General features: G+C 44.1%; 1 protein-coding gene across 1 annotated transcript in view; it reads right to left on the bottom strand.

Moving 5' to 3' along the window:
- Nucleotides 1–480: 480 nt before the first annotated feature.
- The window catches only part of FAAP20 (FA core complex associated protein 20), a 62,976-nt gene continuing 44,181 nt past the window's right edge, over nt 481–19,275 (bottom strand). Inside the window, exons 3-5 of the mRNA XM_073655260.1 lie at nt 15,895–16,042; nt 861–1,531; nt 481–722 (exon numbers count right to left, since the gene is read on the bottom strand). Coding sequence (XP_073511361.1) covers nt 650–722; nt 861–1,531; nt 15,895–16,042 — 892 coding nt within the window. The 3' untranslated portion in view covers nt 481–649. The remainder of the gene's footprint in view (nt 723–860; nt 1,532–15,894; nt 16,043–19,275) is intronic.

Raw genomic sequence — 19,275 nt, forward strand, 5'->3', positions numbered from 1 at the left:
AAAAAAGATCAATGTAACAACTATCTTAGCCATTCTGTACTTAAATCTATAATTTATTTTATTGTTTTATACTTTGTATATCATGCAAACAAAGAAAGAACACTTTTAGGGCGCAGTCAGACGGCCGTATATACCGGACTCGGATCGGACAGCAATGCTCGGACTGGCCGTGGCTCTCCCGCCGCCGACCCGTGCTGACAGCTGCATAGAAATATATGAAGCTGTCAAGCTCAAAACCCGGAGAGCCGCCACCCAGTCTGTACATTGCGGACGAATTTATACGGCCGCCTGACTGTGCCCTAAAAGTGAGATTCTATCGATTAATATATTATAAAAGCTATATTGTGTGGGTACAACAGAATGGACATCTACCTCTCCTTGGATGGCCAATGGAAAAGATCTGTATGGAGAGGAGGTTGAGCATGCATTTTGCTACTCCATACAAATCTACAGGAGGTATGGAAATAGTCGAGTGCAACCTTGTATTCCAGTTCATTTGATTTTATTATACATAAAATCATACATGATTTTACCTTACTTTGTTGTAAATACACAAAAAAACAATACAAAACATGAGAAAGTACATGGAAACCTTGTGAGGGTCCATCAATAACATTTATTTAAGCATTTGTTTCGTCCACATTACTAATCACCACACGACATCAACAGTTGTTTCCGACAAGCACTGAGCCAGATGGCTGTCCATATCAAGCTGTGAAAACCTGGAGAGAAAGAAAATACATAGTCTTATTATTTATATATAAAAAAGTATTTATAGTATATCAATCAACAACGTGAGAGTGCGATAAAGGGTTCTCAAGGACTGTGGTAAAAGTTATTTCACTGTATGTTGTACTTACTGCTTTGGAAACGGCGTCAAACATATGGGGCAGTTGTCAAATGAACTTGTGGCATCTGCTGCTTTTTTTGCATTCTCTTTGTTACTACCCTCTGAAATCTCTTCATCTAACACTATAACATCATTGGAGTGGGACTTTGCCTCTGTTTTAGGGTCCCGTGTTATCTTGTTACTTTTGAGAGAGGTTACTGTAGTCCAAAAATTAAGATTTGATTTTTGGGAAGTCTGTTGCTGCTCCTTGTTACGATTTGTGGAACTTTTTTGTGATGTATGTGGATATGGGATATTCTTTGAAGAACCTTTTAGTAATGTCCGTTGCTTAGTAATATTTTCTTTAGCACTTTTTTGTGATTTTGGTGGCAACATTACACAGTTTGTTGCAGCATTTTGTGGTGTGGGCAGGTCTTGGGTATTTCTTTCCCCACTACAGAGAGTTAATCCGACTTGCTCAGTTAGCAAAACTGTAGGTTTTCTTGAAGTAGACGTTTGTTTTTCTGAAATTGTATCGGGTGAGGATTTGTTAACGTGCTCAACACTTGTTTCGATCTCTTGTACGCAAGGCTTTTCTGCATTATAAGTAGTAATGAGAGTAGGCAATGCAACCCATTCAAAGTTCTTGTCGTCAACTTTAAACACTTCGGTGTTGATCATCTCATTTTCCTTCCTGTTCATCTAAAGTTGATGTTTAAATATTTAAAAAAAAATGTTATAGGACACATACGGGACAGAGTGAACAGAGATACAAATACAGGGTGGGCCATTTATATGGATACACCTAAATTAAATGGGAATGGTTGGTGATATCAACTTCCTGTTTGTGGCACATCTGAAACAACGGATACTGAAGCCTGTGCTAGCATTTCGTCTGAGGTGTTGCTATCAGTGTGTCAAGAGTGGGAGAAGAGAGTTGCATTGACAATCCAACACAATGGGCAGCATTTTGAACACATTTTATAAGTGGTCATAAACTTGTAAAAAACTCATGAAAGAATAAAGTTACGTTAAAACCAAGCACACCATTGTTTTTCTTATGAAATTCTCAATAAGTTTGATCTGTCAAATGACCCTCTTCCCATTGAAAAAAATAAAGCTGGATCCAAAATGGCCGACTTCAAAATTGCCGCCATGGTCACCACCCATCTGGAAGTTTTCCCCCTCCCATATACTAATGTGCCACAAACAGGAAGTTGATATCACCAACCATTCCCATTTAATTTAGGTGTATCCATATAAATGGCCCACCCTGTATATACCATACACTGATACAACACATAATTTCACCCTACATTTATATTCTACATTTTTGCCTGACTTGAAATGCAATGATGTTGCTGATTGAGAATTCTACAATAAGTTTGCAGTCTTCTTTTTGAAAGGATAAAAATCTTTTCTTTAAACAATAATTGCAGTTCAATATTAGAAGATGTTATTTAAACCGAAAAACGTCATTTACAAGCAGTGATCACCATAATATTGATTTTCCTTTATTTTTGCAAGTACAATGAGGATAACATTAAAAAGTGACCTACAGAGGACCTATCACCTCCGCGGAAACCTCAAAGTAAAAGACCAATATAATACATTTCCCAAATTATTATAATTAGGAGACAAAAATATTCCTCACTATTTCAGTAATGAAATCTCAGGACTAGGGATGAGTGGACTCGTGGATGTTCGGGTTTGACCGAACTTTAGTCCAAAGTTCATTTTGGGTACCAGAACTTGAACCCCATAGAAGTCAATGGGTAACCGAACTTTGGTGCTGTAAAATGGTGTCTCTCTCTCCGAAAACACTAAAATCTCTCTCTCTGCATCCGAACATTGAACACTAAAACGGACTTCCGGGAGAAGTCCATGTTTGGAGTTCAGCACCAGACACTATGTCCGGTATGAACCTCAAACTTTACAGTTTGGGTTCGCTCATCTGTGTTCAGGACCTTTAAAAGACTCAAGTCAGCTCAAGGTAGGGCTCTCTACTGTCTGGTCAATTTGACAGCTGTGTGAGACTTCCTGCTTATCCCCACTATGTGAGGGGAGACTGTAAACACCAGTGTCTCTTATGTCATAGTTATGTATGTGACTGTAAGATGGATCTCTATTACGGAGCAACAAAAGGAAGAGGATAAACAGCAGTAGAAATACAGCGTTCACTGTGTTTTAGCTGCTGATAGCTCTGTTTAATATGTAGAAAGAGGCTAGGATTAACCCTTTAATTTAAGTAGCTTTTCCTCCTTTTAGCAGATTAATTAATGCTTTAGAAGCAGCGGTATCTTTCTCCTTTATCCGGGTTGTACAATACACATGGAAGTCTTATTACATATATGGTATATACAATGTAAAGTTCAGGCTCCTGGTTGAAGGGAAGGAATAATTTGCTTTTCACTAATTCACTGCTCATTAGGATGCATTGGTGAAACGATTCACCATTTGGTAAACAAATTTATGAAAATAGGTGAATCGATCTTCCCATTATATTCAATGGACTCGTAAGGGTATGTGCCCACGATCAGGATATAGCAGAGCTTTGGACGCAGCATATTTTCACTGCGTCCGATCCCGCATGTAAATCCGCATGTGTTCATTGAACACATGCCGAGCTACGGCACCCTATACTTTCTATTGTGGAAATTTCTGTTGCGGAGACCAACATCTCCGCAACAGAAATTGACATGTTGCGGCTTGTAAAGTCACGCCGCCGGTGAGTTTATGCTGCGGCAAATAGAAGCACAGTGGGAATGGGATTTATATAAATCTCATCCACTGTGCTTCTACTGTACAACGCAGCGTTTTGGACGCAGCACAGGTGAACTGCGTCCAAAACGCTGCTAGTACGGATCGTGGGCAAGTGCCCTAACTGTACAAAGTGATAAAGCAGGCAAATTAATGAGTCCACCCAAGGATTAGATCTATGTACAAAGATGGGGCCATGTCTTAACAAAAAAAAACAAAAAACAAAGACATTTAGAGGAGCCAAAAAAAAAATATGTACACTGCTCAAAAAAATAAAGGGAACACTCAAATAACACATCCTAGATCTGAATGAATGAATTATTCTCATTGAATACTTTGTTCTGTACAAAGTTGAATGTGCTGACAACAAAATCACACAAAAATCATCAATGGAAATCAAATTTATTAACCAATAAAGGCCTGGATTTGGAGTCACCTCCAAAATCAAAGTGGACAAACACACTACAGGCTGATCCAACTTTGATGTAATGTCCTTAAAACAAGTCAAAATGAGGCTCAGTATTGTGTGTGGCCTCCACGTGCCTGTATGACGTCCCTACAACGCCTGGGCATGCTCCTGATGAGGTTGCGGATGGTCTCCTGAGGGATTTCCTCCCAGACCTGAACTAAAGCATCCGCCAACTCCAGGACAGTCTGTGGTGCAACGTGACGTTGGTGGATGGAGCGAGACATGATGTCCCAGATGTGCTCAATCGGATTCAGGTCTGGGGAACGGGCGGGCCAGTCCATAGCTTCAATGCCTTCATCTTGCAGGAACTGCTGACACACTCCAGCCACATGAGGTCTGGCATTGTCCTGCATTAGGTGAAACCCAGGACCAACCGCACCAGCATATGGTCTCACAAGGGGTCTGAGGATCTCACCTCGGTACCTAATGGCAGTCAGGCTACCTCTGGCGAGCACATGGGGGGCTGTGCGGCCCTCCAAAGAAATGCCACCCCACACCATTACTGACCCACTGCCAAACCGGTCATGCTGAAGGATGTTGCAGGCAGCAGATGGCTCTTCACAGCGTCTCCAGACTCTGTGACGTCTGTCACATGTGCTCAGTGTGAACCTTTCATCTGTGAAGAGCACAGGGCGCCAGTGGCGACTTTGCCAATCCTGGTGTTCTGTGGCATTTCTTTGGAGGGCCGCACAGCCCTCCATGTGCTCGCAAGAGGTAGTCTGACTGCCATTAGGTACCGAGAGGAGATCCTCAGACCCCTTGTGAGACCATATGCTGGTGCGGTTGGCCCTGGGTTCCTCCTAATGCAGGACAATGCCAGACCTCATGTGGCTGGAGTGTGTCAGCAGTTCCTGCAAGATGAAGGCATTGAAGCTATGGACTGGCCCGTCCGTTCCCCAGACCTGAATCTGATTGAGCACATCTGGGACATCATGTCTCGCTCCATCCACCAACGTCACGTTACACCACAGACTGTCCAGGAATTGGCAGATGCTTTAGTCCAGGTCTGGGAGGAGATTCCACAGGAGACCATCCACAACCTCATCAGGAGCATGCCCAGGCTTTGTAGGGAGGTCATACACAATACGGAGCCTCATTTTGACTTGTTTTAAGGACATTACATCAAAGTTGGATCAACCTGTAGTGTGTTTTTCCACTTTAATTTTGGGGGTGACTCCAAATCTAGGCCTCCATTGGTTAATAAATTTGATTTCCATTGATGATTTTTGAGTGATTTTGTAGTCAGCACATTCAACTTTGTACAGAACAAAGTATTCATGAGAATATTTCATTCATTCATTCATTCAGATCTAGGATGTGTTATTTGAGTGTTCCCTTTATTTTTTTGAGCAGTGTATATTTATGGCAAGTGATAGGATTTCTTTAAATGTTATGAAAGAAACAAGTTTATTTTACCAGAATAAATCAACGCTAAGCCCTGTCTACAGTCCAAGAACACTGTAGAATGGTAAAAGTTCTGACAACATTATTCAACAGATGGTAACTTTCAATTCTTTATAAGTATTTTGTATTCCACCCAAAAAAAATTGAGGCAGTGTTTTGTGTTTTTTTTTTTTACATAAAAGACCTGTAACCATAGTAACAGTAAAAATACTTAAGAGTCATTACCCCAATCGCTGAAGCAAAATTCAATAAGAGGGTGCATTTTCTGACACAGGGCAACTCTGCAAAATTCACGTTTGTGCCAATACAGCTGGAGAGCATTTAGGATCATATAAATTGCTATTTAACTACAGTATTTTGGGAAACAGGATTTTTATTTGCAATCTACTGTAGCCAGAATGGAAAAAATAGACATTGCCAGTTTAAGTAATGCAGGTTTTCAATAGCAAAGCTTCACAATCTGTTCAAGTAATAACCCAACTCTGAGCGTGCTTGTCATCCACAAAGTAAAAATCTCTGTATAGATGTACTTAATACATCATTACAATCTAATCTGATACCTATTGATCCCTGTACTGCCAATGACCTTTAATGTACTGCCTTTAATTCATCACCACAAGTGACATTTTATATCCTGGCTATTATTTTCCACTTGAAATAGCCAGACAAAACCCATAACACAAGGAAATACACAAGTATATCAAATGTTTTTTTTTTATGGACGATAGACACACTGTTGCTTGTGTTTTCATGGGACACACTTGCTGTGCTCCTCAATATTTGCCACAGTAGCGTGCCAAAAACAGTATTATTCCGGCTCCATAATTAGTCTGCAAGAGTTGGGCTCTTGAGACACCGTCTCTATGGATGTCAATATGGACCAGTACTCACACTATGTGATTTCATCAGATAGCTTGACTCGACTGCAGGAGGCACGTATGAAGATTCTAGAAGGTTTATTTTCAAGCTGAATTCTTGAAGTTATGCACAATTACAGTAGGTAAAAAAGACAATTCTGAACCAGAGGTGTAAAGAGATGATCCTCACTCGAATATTGCTGACAAACACTGGCACAGGAGGAAGAAGGGAGGAGTTAGTGATATCTGAGCAGAGGAAACAGATGGAGAGAGAGACAGGACAAATCTCTAAAAGGCAAACCTGATTGCATAGCAATGAAACAGCAACAATATAATGACAATGCAATACTGTATGATTCCCAAGTGGTGGGACATGACAAGTTTAACGTACTGTATATAGTACCATATGAATGGTTTATTATCTTATTTGGACATCCATTCATACAATATGTTATTTCACTGTTTAGTACTCGTATTCATCCCTGTAAGATTCAGCTAGCCACAGTATTGTAAGACCTAATACTACGACTTCTAAATGTCAAGACTACATTTTAGAATAACAAACTAGGATCACACATGGATAACGTCCAGGTCAGTACCGCTTAAGATCGCAATTAAAACTTAGATGAAATGTTACCTAACTACTGGCAGAAGAATTTGGTCCTGAGGCATACCAGTTATTGTAACTATTCTCAAAGTAGGTTCATGCTAGGTGGCCGTGCCTGAATATAATTGCTTTATGGGAAAGTGATGCAAATATCTTCCTCCAATCGTAAAACAAAATATAAAACCTAAAACTACTATTTTACAAGGTAGGAAATAATTTGACACTTGAACACTGTCAACTGAGGACAGGCATAAGCACACATATCTACATCCATTTATGCAATAAAGCTGGCCATACACATAATATAATTCATCAGCGGTATGTCTGTTCGTCACTCCCTCATACAGAGTAGCACTCAGCTCAGCTGAGCATTCACGTATTTTCAAGAGGGAGAGAGGAGTAAGCTGATGCCAGGTTTGGCTTTGTGTCCTGAAAACATAAGCATCAGACATTGAAATTTTAACCATCTCTAGAGAGTCAGGGGGTGTGTGTGTGTGTGTGGGGGGGTTCCCAAACACATGAGACGGTCAACGAAGACTGCAACAATTATCAGTGTATGGAAGCCTTAAACGGAAGCGGGTTATCAAAAATTGACATTTTGTTTATTTCAGGTTTTTATGTTATGTGTATTTAAGAAAAAAAAATGGCAATATATATATTTTTTTACATATGAACAATCTTTAATAAGACAAATTTAGTAATATTACAATTTTCACACTGGTCATCAGGGCTATTTTAAAGTCTTACTTCCTGTTCTTTGAAGTAGAGTTTTCAACAGGCTCCTTCTTATCACAGCCAGGATTACAATGACTGATAACATCTCTATTCACAACTCATAACATAGAATCCACAAATCACAATAGGCAATGTTACAGCTAGTTATGAGCGAGAGTGCCCGGATATAGCGTTATCAGAGCATGCTCAGGTATTATACAAGCATTGCAGGGGTTCAAGTAAAATGTTCGAGTCCCCAAGGTTGCACCCGAGCATGCTCGAAAAACGCTATATCTGAGCATGCTCGCTCAACAGCTCCACCTCCCTTCATAATGACCCTTGTACACGCTCATTAGATGCTTCAACACAAAAGATAGGGTCAGAGACTGCTCATTGCTGCTAAGGTATGTGTGGATTTCAAGATTTCTATTTTTTTAATACAAATTGTGATATGGATAAAAAGAAAACATTGCAAAAAAAAAAAAAAAACAACACAAAAACCGGATTTCAACAGCAGGTCATTTCTCATGATAGTTTCCCTTTAAGGCTTAACAACTATGGATGTGGTTTTCATCCAGCCACCTTTTGTCCAAATTCTGAGCAATGTAGGCTTTAGCAGAAAGCTTCAGCGAGAGAGCAATCAGCGGTCGATTACAGTAGCCACACTTGCCTATCATATGGACCCAGTAAGACGACTACTTAGTGAAGCCACTTGGCAACAGGATCTCTTCGGTCAATAATCAATAAGAGCTCAGAAGACCTGCCAGGGCTGGCACAGTCACTTTTGTGTGGAGTCTGTAAAAACGTACTGACTCCAGCAGAAAAAAATATGAATTATTGATATTGTTTAAAGGGGTTCCCCGGTTGCACTTTGTTTAAAAAAATAGTGTTTGACTCACCCTCCCCATATTGCAGAGTCTCCGCCATTGCTGTAGGAGTCTGTTATTGTCTGCAATAATGTCATGTTGATAGCACTACAACCAATAGCTGAGCTCAATGGCTCTGCCCAAGTTTATAGCACGAGCTGCTGAGCTCAGATTGGCTGTAGCAGCGGAGACTCGGCACTAAGGGGAGGGTGAGTAAAATACAGTTTGTTTTTTTAAAAAGCAAACTACAGGTGAAGATAGGTAGTTTTAATGTTTTAGTATGTAGCTTGCATACTTTCCCACAAATTTAGGAACGTTTTGAATTTTTTATTATATAAATAAATGTCATAATTTATTACCCATTAACCCCTATTTACAATTTTACTACAGCTAATTTGATATTATTTCACTTGAATCAAACATGAAGGTGTCGGAATAGGATTAGTGATGAGGAAAAATAGGGGTCGAAATCAGAAGCCATTACTGACATAGCAGCTCAGAGCTCTGCTGATCATTTATTATTAACCTTGACGATGTCAGCTACAGACTACACAACTTCTGAAAACTTTTTGAAACTGAGCAGAGCATGGAAAATATATAGTCTGGAGCTGCAAACACATGCCGTATTTTTTGGACTATAAGACACAAAGGACCAAAAGACGCACCCAGGTTTTATAGGTGGAAAAAAGAGGAAAAAACTTTTTGAAGCAAAAAATGTGCCAAAATATTTTTGATAAGTGAATAGGTTTGTCTGGCACTGTTTGCTTCTGGATTGGGAAGTTAGTGGTGCTGATATCCTGCCAGCAAGCCTACCAAGACACCTGCATGATTGCTACCAATCATGCATCTGTCCTGTCAGGTCTCTGTAGAAGTGATGCCCTCAACAGTGCTCATCTCCCAAGGCGGAAGTACCATAAGCAGCGCTGAACAAACACTTTATAGAGAATGTGACAGCTTATACATGCTGTCCGTGGATCAAACAGAATGTATCAGACACTGGATGTATGACCTAAGGCAGATACGATATGTTTCCCTCTGAAATGCTGGGGCAGAGGAAAACATACCGTACTTTGGCTTCTCCTCTCCTGCTTTCAATGACTAATAAGTCTCTTCCTGTACATGCAAGCAGGAAGAAAATTGTCACTCAATGGGAGCAGATGGGGAGAAGCCACTGGGGACCCAGCTGTCCAATTAGTCTCCAGTGCGGCTCGGACCCTGTGGCTTTTAAAGTACTGTACCGTATGTTTTTCTTTGAAACGCCGAAAAACATACGTGGCTGAAGTCATACAGCCAGTACCTGATACATGCTGCCCGAGCCACAGGCACGTGTATCAGGTTCTGGCTGTATGACTTCAGCCACGTACGGTATGTCCTCTTTAAGATCCCATAGGTACCATTAATGTCATGTGGTTGCCCTCAGGAGAACCATAACTCCTAGCATGTCCTGCAGCTCTTATGACATGCTGGGAGTTATAGTTCACCACAGTGGTATAGTGTTTTACCATATGTTCTTTTTTAAAGCTGTTATAATGCTTACTGTGATGTGGGGAGGCGGCGGCGGCGATGAAGAGGCAGGAAGAGGGATCACACAGCGATGGAGCGGCAGGAAGAGAGATCACACAGCGATGAAGAGGCAGGAAGAGGGATCACACAGCGATGGAGCTGCAGGAAGAGAGTTCACACAGCGATGAAGAGGCAGGAAGAGGGATCACACAGCGATGGAGCTGAAGGAAGAGAGTTCACACAGCGATGGAGCGGCAGGAAGAGCGATCACACAGCGATGAAGAGGCAGGAAGAGGGATCACACAGCGATGGAGCGGCAGGAAGAGAGATCACACAGCGATGAAGAGGCAGGAAGAGGGATCACACAGCGATGGAGCTGCAGGAAGAGAGTTCACACAGCGATGAAGAGGCAGGAAGAGGGATCACACAGCGATGGAGCTGCAGGAAGAGAGTTCACACAGCGATGGAGCGGCAGGAAGAGCGATCACACAGCGATGAAGAGGCAGGAAGAGAGATCACACAGCGATGAAGAGGCAGGAAGAGGGATCACACAGTGATGAAGAGGCAGGAAGAGGGATCACACAGCGATGAAGAGGCAGGAAGAGAGATCACACAGCGATGAAGAGGCAGGAAGAGGGATCACACAGCGATGAAGAGGCAGGAAGAGAGATCACACAGCGATGAAGAGGCAGGAAGAGAGATCACACAGCGATGAAGAGGCAGGAAGAAGGATCACACAGCGATGAAGAGGCAGGAAGAGAGATCACAGCGATGGAGCGGCAGGAAGAGGGATCACACAGCGATGGAGAGGCAGGAAGAGAGATCACACAGCGATGGAGAGGCAGGAAGAGCGATCACACAGCGATGGAGCTGCAGGAAGAGCGATCACACAGCGATGAAGAGGCAGGAAGAGGGATCACACAGCGATGAAGAGGCAGGAAGAGAGATCACACAGCGATGAAGAGGCAGGAAGAGAGTTCACACAGCGATGGAGAGGCAGGAAGAGAGTTCACACAGCGATGGAGCGGCAGGAAGAGAGTTCACACAGCAATGAAGAGGCAGGAAGAGGGATCACACAGCGATGAAGAGGCAGGAAGAGAGATCACACAGCGATGGAGCGGCAGGAAGAGAGAGCACACAGCGATGGAGCGGAAGGAAGAGATCACACAGCGATGGAGCGGCAGGAAGAGGGATCACACAGCGATGGAGCGGCAGGAAGAGGGATCACACAGCGATGGAGCGGCAGGAAGAGAGTTCACACAGCGATGAAGCGGCAGGAAGAGAGATCACGCAGCGATGGAGCGGCAAGAAGAGAGATCATACAGCGATGCAGCGGCAGGAAGAGAGATCATACAGCGATGCAGCGTCAGGAAGAGAGATCACACAGCGATGGAGAGGCAGGAAGAGAGTTCACACAGCGATGGAGAGGCAGGAAGAGAGTTCACACAGCGATGGAGCGGCAGGAAGAGAGATCACACAGCGATGGAGCGGCAGGAAGAGAGATCACACAGCGATGGAGCGGCAGGAAGAGAGATCATACAGCGATGGAGAGGCAGGAAGAGAGTTCACACAGCGAAGAGAGATCACACAGCGATGCAACGGCGGGAAGAGAGATCACACAGCGATGGAGCGGCGGGAAGAGAGATCACACAGCGATGGAGCGGCGGGAAGAGAGATCACACAGCGATGGAGCGGCGGGAAGAGAGATCACACAGCGATGGAGCGGCGGGAAGAGAGATCACACAGCGATGGAGAGGCAGGAAGAGAGATCACACAGCGATGGAGAGGCAGGAAGAGAGATCGCACAGCGATGGAGAGGCAGGAAGAGAGATCGCACAGCGATGGAGCGGCAGGGAGAGAGATCGCACAGCGATGGAGCGGCAGGGAGAGACATCGCACAGCAGGGAAAGGGGTCGCACGGCATGAAGAAGGGTCACACAGCAGGGGTCAGCGGCACCGCCATGAATTCACAAAAGCCGAGTTAAACACTGACAGGAGGAAGTGGGCAGTCTCCGGGTCCAGATCATGTCCTGCAGTGACCTTAGAAAGAGGCATACCCGGGGCAACACAAAACAGCTCAACGCACAGTCTCCCCGGCCCTGACTCTTTGTAACGTCACTGCAGCACGTAATCTGGACTGGAGACCGCCCACTTCCTCCTATCTAATGCTGCTTTAGTGAATTCATGGCGGCACCGCTGATCCCTGCTGTGTGACCTCTCTCCCTGACATACGACCACGCTCCATCACTGCCGCCACCTCCCCACACCACAGTAAGCATTATAACAGCCACATTCAGACTATAAGACACACACCCCTTTTTTCCCCCAAATTTGGGGGGGGGGGTGCGTCTTATAGTCCGAAAAAACAAAGTTACTTACCAGTAACGGGATTTCTCAGAGCCCATGACGGCACCACGGAGAGAGGGGATTCGCCCTTCAAGGACAGGAAACCTACAGATAAAAAGGGCGCTACCTCTCTCCCACATCAGTTGTTTACAGAGCACAAGAGGACCTCCAGGTTAATAACACAATATACGACATAATTATGACGCTTAATAGAAACACAGTGTGACTACATATAGAACATAAAAGTGTGCACACCAACGCATGAAAGGGAGGGAATGTACGGGTGCCGTCATGGGCTCTGAGAAATTCCGTTACCGGTAAGTAACTTTGTTTTTCTCCTTTCCCCATGACGGCACCATGGAGAGAATTTCAGAGAAGTGCATTTTTAGGGAGGGACCACTGCCTCCAAGACCCTTCTACCGAAAGCAAGGTCAAAGGAATAGGCTAGGTCCAGCCGATAGTGGTTAGAGAATGTAGAGGGGGAAGACCATGTGGCGGCTCTACATATCTGTTCTATCGATGCGCCAGCTCTTTCTGCCCAGGAAGCTGCTACTGCTCTTGTCGAGTGAGCCTTCAGATTCTTTGGGATAGCTTCCCCACTTGTGGAGTATGACAGGATGATGGCGTCTCTTATCCACCTTGCCAACGTACTTTTAGAGGCTTTCTGCCCCTTCTGCGACCCCTGAAAGCACACAAAGAGAGCCCTATCCTTCCTATGCTCCTGTGTGGCCCTTTTACTTTTATTCTTGGGATTTGGGCAGAAGGATGGAAAGGAAATCTCCTGGATTCTATGAAAGCATGACGCTACTTTTGGAAGGTAACCTGGGTCTATCTTAAGTATAACCCTATCATCCAGGATTTGTGTAAAGGGGGGCCCCCGCTGACAAAGCCTGAATATCGCTAACCCTCCGTGCCAACGTAAGGGCTACCAAGAGTGATGTTTTCAGGGAAAGGATTCTCAAGGGTGGCTCTGCCAAGGGTTCAAAAGGTGGTTTGGTTAGGGCCTTAAGAACTAAGTTTAAATCTCAGGGAGAAAGATTCCGAGGGGGACGGACCTAGGTCTAGCCGCCGCCTTGATGAATCTTGCTATCCACCTATTCTTGGCCAAATCACAATTGTACAAGGCCCCTAGCGCTGCAACTTGGACCTTCAAAGTACTTGTGGCTAGGCCCTGTTCCAACCCTTTCTGAAGAAGTTCTAGAATAGCTGACTGCGGAACTTTACCATCCAATCTAAGCCAGAAAATGAGAGGAATTTCCTCCAAGTCCTCCCATAAAGTTTGGTAGTTACGGGCTTCCTACTTCGTAGTAATATGGAAATTAAGTTTGGAGAGAACCCTCTATCCCCTAGGAGGTTCCTCTCAAATTCCATGCTGTCAAATCTAAATTCTTTACCCGAGGATGAAGAATCGGCCCCTGAGACAGAAGGTTCGGGAGCTCCGGAAGCACCCAGGGGTCTGAGATGGACAACATTCTCAGAAAAGAAAACCATGGGCTTTTTTGGCCAGAAAGGAGCTATCAGGATTACTCTTACTTCGTCCTCCCTGATTTTCCTTAGAACTGCTGGAATTAGAGCAATCGGAGGAAAAGCATAGCCCAAAGTGTGAGTCTACGGGATCATGAAAGCGTCTACTGCTAGTGGGTTCCCCCTGTGGTCTAGAGAGCAAAACTCTGCTACCTTTCTGTTCCGGCTGTCGGCAAACAGATCTACGGTAGGACGTCCCCATGCCTCTATTATCTGATCAAAAACCTCCTGATTTAGCTCCCACTCGCCCTGCTTCAGCTGAGTCCGGCTTAGGAAATCTACTCTGTGATTTTTTATTCCCTTTATATGGAGCGCCGACAGGGACCCCAAATAGCTTTCGGCCAAAAGGAAAATACCTTCTGTCACCTGCATCAGAGGACGGGACCAGGTACCTCCCTGGAGATTGAGATACGCCACCACTACCCGGTTGTCCGAGAGCACCCTTACATGATGAACTAGCAGAGAGACCAGAAATTCTACGAGGGCAAACTTCACCGCCAAGAGCTCCTTCATGTTCGAGGAAACGGATTTTAGGGACCCAGAGCTAGTTGGTCGTTTAAGTGTTCGCCCCAACTCCTGGGGCTCGCATCTGTGGTCAGTATCTGAGTGACTAGAGTTACCCATGGGACACCCCGGCTTAAACTGTTTGACTCCGCCCACCATTTTAAGGAAAGTATGGTTTTTAATAAGGTTAGCTGACTTTCTAAGAGCCCTCAGAGAGAGTTTCCAGCCTCTAATATTTCCCACTGCAATTCTCTTGAATGTATCTGGGCCCACTGGACTGCTGGGAAACAGGCAGTCATGGAACCCAGGAGGGACATGGCTTTAAGCAGGGTCATGCTTGGGTGATCCTCTATCTGAGACACCTGGCTTATAAGTTCATGGATTTTTCCTGCCGGGAGGCGGCACTCCTGATTTATTGAATCCAATATAATGCCCAGATATTCCTGCACCTGACCTGGTTCGGTTCTGGACTTTTCCAGATTCAAAAGCCAACCTAAGCTCCTTAAGGAACCCATGACCTTCTTTAGTAGTGTTCAGCAATGCCGGAATGAGCGGCCTATTATAAAAAATCGTCCCGATATGGGACTACCAGGATGTTCTGCTCTCTCAGGTGCGCCATCACCTCCGCGATTATTTTTGTGAACACACTCGGGGCAATGGCCAGGCCGAATGGGAGGGCCATGTATTGATAATGCTTGACCTATTGACCTATTAGGACCGCCACCCTGAGGAACCTCTGGAAATCTTTGTGGATGGGGACATGATAATAGGCATCCCTCAGGTCCAGCACCGTCATGAAGCAATACTGAAACAGCATTTTCACTGATGACTTTATTGTCTCCATATTGAAGGTCTGAACCTTCAGTAGTTTGTTTAATTTTTTCAGATTGATAATAGTCCTGAAAGTCCCGTCCGGGTTCTTCCTCAGAAAACAGAGGACAATAGAAACCCTACCACTGCTCCCTGGTAGACACCTCCTGAACGATTGCTTTTTCTATCAGAGTCCGAACTTCTTGCTCTAGTGCTAACTGTTCTTCGCATGAGGACCTTTTGGGAGTTATCATGAAGTTTGGATGAGGGACTGAAAGGAATTGGAATTTTAGGCCTGATTTTATTAGGTCCAGGATCCATGGGCTGTTTGATATATTTTCCCAGGCCGGGAAAAACCCAGACAACCGCCCACCCGGAGCGAACCCTCATTGGGAGGGCTAATAATTGTCGTTGGGGGTCTATTGAACAAGAAGTCTTTGGTTCTCCTCCTACTGCCTTCATATCTATCTTTGTCTCTGGGGTGTACTGTAGGTCCCCCGTCAAGGACAGGAAACCAACTGATGCAGGAGAGAGGTACCGCCCTTTTTATCTGTAGGTTTCCAGTTCTGAAAGGGCGGATCCCCTCTCTCCGTGGTGCCATCATGGGGGAAGGAGAAAATATGGTAATGATTTCATGGTATAGAAAATAGATTAGAAGTAAAAAAGCATATCAAAAACATCTTCAAAATATTTTACTGCACCTTGAGATTGGCAACTGGCAGACTAGGAACAGCATCCCAGCCCACGCTACGGAGGTCGGGATATGAGCTGCTCACAACCTGCTTCCATATTTGTTCAGCAGCAGTTAATTCGATTTCGTCAAACCAGGAACCAGTGAAGTCCTGTCTCCTAAAAGAGATCAAATGCAACAATTCATGAGCACGAGTAGAAAGGGCTCACACCAAGTGCCACTTCTGTCAAATCAATTCAGCTTACACTGCAACTGCTGGAGATGTGTAATGTCAGGAGGGGCCAAGGGATGCTTCTCAACCAATACAGGGAAAAAAACAACCCAGCAATTTCAAGTATTACAGACCTAAAGCATTAGTCTGGATGATTAAACCTAGGTGACTGACATTTTTCAAAACATTCATAGAGACTGTTAGAATAATTAACCCTGTTCACATTTACAGTATATTAATAATGTAGCAACATAAAACATGCATTACAACAGTATAAAAACACATCACAATGAAGACAACTGCTCGTGGTTCTGGTGGCAGTGGGGACCTGACAGGTTCCCTTTAAAAGGCATGTGCCATATGACTTCGATTAAGATGCCAAATCAGAAAATGTATTTGCAGATACTTGTTTCGAGCAGTTTGCCCCTCATCAGTGCTCAGCAAAATACCTGATTTGGCTGGGTGAAAAGCCTCTGACAGAGGTTCTAAGGAGCAAAGTTTCTTCTTGTAGAGAGCGCCAACTCGGCATAGGGAGCCTTAAGAGTTATGCAGTTCTCCCAGAGAATTTCAATATACAAGTATATGTGGAGGAAATACAAAACAGCTTACTACTAAACTCCCATCCCTCACCCACACACGCAGACTTTCTAGGACATCCCACAAGCTATTTTACAGGCGGTTATACTTACATGTACTGTATACAAGTAAATGTCCACATTCAATCAAAAAATAAACAAGATTTTTTTTTTTCAGAAAGCACTTGCAAGCACTTTTAAGGCTCCCATACATATTAGATAAAAGTCATCTGAACGCACAGATTTTGGTGAAATCGGATGACCGTCTAATGTGTATGGGGGCCTCCTAATTGTCCCCTGACAGATTATGCAGGGGACATACGGATTAGGTGGATGGCATTCAATCATCCAATCATTTTGTTAGGAGGGGAGATAAGCCATGGTCGAGCATTTCTGTATACAAGGAAGTCAGGAGAGATAGTTATGAGCTGAATGATATGCTGATCATATCCAATGTGTATGACCACCTTAAATTATTGAGTGCATAAAAATCACCTGCAAGAATTTTAAAAGGTTAATGGCAGATGAACTAGTCAGTTTATGTATATAAAGTCTCTTAATGTAAGGGTTTGCTCACACAAACGCTTTTCTCGTTAGTGTTTGTCCATTTTAAAACTGGACAGCAGAATACAGACCCATTCAAGTTAAAAAATCTTCACACATCAGTTTTTCACAGACCCATGTGCTAGATTTGAGAAAATCCTAATTTGTCCTAATCTAATTTTCTTTGTGTGGCCTACAGTCGGCTGTTAATATCTACAAAAGTGAGGAAAAGGATAGCACACAGAACCTATCCATTTTTACAGAGGCAAACTTGGACACAATCATGTGAATGTAAACTAAACTAGAATTTACAAGTCGATTAAAGAGGTTGTCTAGGACTGACCTTAAATATAATGGTTGAGTCCTACCGATTCAGTGAGGGTGCTACAGTGATAATCCACTCAACTTTGTAAGTGCATTGAGCTGTAGGGTGGATTGCTGCTAAAGGGGGGGAGAAAAAAAAAACTCTTTAAATCTTCTTCCTTAGCGAGTGTGAACGAGCTGAGTGTAACCGGAGCGTAAGTGCAAACGGAAGTAAGTGTGTGACTTGTTTTTCAGTGATTTGGATTCAGGGAGTTTGGAAGGGAGGAATTTGGACTGAATTGCTGTCTGTATTTTATTAATTCTTTACATTTCTTTTTACTTAAGATTTGTGTCTAGTGCAATCCCCATTAGGAAATAAACTCCATTATTGACAATGCTATCCAGTGTACATCTTGCCACATGTAAGCAATCCTTGAACAGCCGGTCGTGGATGCATACTGCTGTGCGAGATGTGTGCACGTTGTACGTTTGGAAGCCCAGGTACTGGATCTAAATGAGTAGCTGGCAACACTGAGATCCATTGACAATATGGAAAGGAGTCTGCTGCTCACTGAGCAGCAGCTCACTGGGGTAAATGTGGGGGAGGGTGGTAGTTGGGAGCTGCAGGACAGTGAGGCAGCTAGCTGGGTGACAGCTAGAAGGTGGGGCAGAGGGAAGAGTGCCAGGGAGGCTAGTCCTGATCTGGCACACCCCAATAAGTTTTCAAACTTGGCAGATGAGGGGGTGTCGGTACAGGGGTAGCACTGCTGCAGCAAGGCATGTTCTCTGAAAGCCGGATGAGTGTGAGCTCCAGTAAGGGGGGGAATAGGAAAGCATGGTAGGCCAGGCAGGTGCTGGTAGTGGGGGACTCAATTATTAGGGGAACAGATAGGGCAATCTGTCACAAAGACAAGGATCGTCGAACAGTGTGCTTCTTACCTGGAGCTCAAGTCCGGCACATCGCTGATCGGGTTGACAGATTACTGGGAGGGGCTGGTGAGGACCCAGAGGTCATGGTGCACACTGGCACAAATGACAAAGCTAGAGGTAGGTGGAAGGTCCTTAAAGATGATTTCAGGGAATTAGGCTGCAAGCTGAGAGCAAGGACCTCCAAGGTGGTATTCTCTGAAATACTACCTGTACCACGTGCCACACCAGAGGGTCAACGGGAGATTAGGGAGATAAATAAGTGGCTCAGGAATTGGTGTAGGAAGGAGGGGTTTGGGTTCATGGAGAACTGGGCCGACTTCTCAGTTGGCTACAGGTTCTACGCTAGGGACGTGCTGCACCTCAATGGGGAGGGTGCAGCTGTGCAGGGGGAGAAAATGGCTAGAAGGTTGGAGGAGTGTTTAAACTAGGGATTTGGGGGGGGGGGGGGGGGGGGAGTATTCATTTTATAGATGGGGAAGATAGTGCAGATAGTGACCTGGGCTCAAATAAAGAAATTGGGGGTGGGGTTAGAACAGTCAACATAGTAAGAAGGAATAGAGGTACAGAGAGATACATAAAATGCATATACACTAATGCCAGAAGCCTCACCAACAAAATGGGAGGAATTAGAATTAATTTTGTTGGAAAATAATTATGACATGGTGGGGATTATCTGAGACATGGCTGGATGAGGGCCATGACTGGGCAGTTAATTTACAGGGCTATAGTTTGTTCAGAAATAACCGCACAAACAAGGGAGGGGGGTGTGTGTTTATATGTAAAATCATCATTAAAAGCCATCTTGCGTGAGAATATATGTGAATCTAAT

Source organism: Phyllobates terribilis, unplaced genomic scaffold (genome assembly GCF_046119375.1).
Source record: "Phyllobates terribilis strain yellow unplaced genomic scaffold, ASM4611937v1 Scaffold_12__6_contigs__length_324123572, whole genome shotgun sequence".
Classification (NCBI taxonomy): Eukaryota; Metazoa; Chordata; class Amphibia; order Anura; family Dendrobatidae; genus Phyllobates; species Phyllobates terribilis.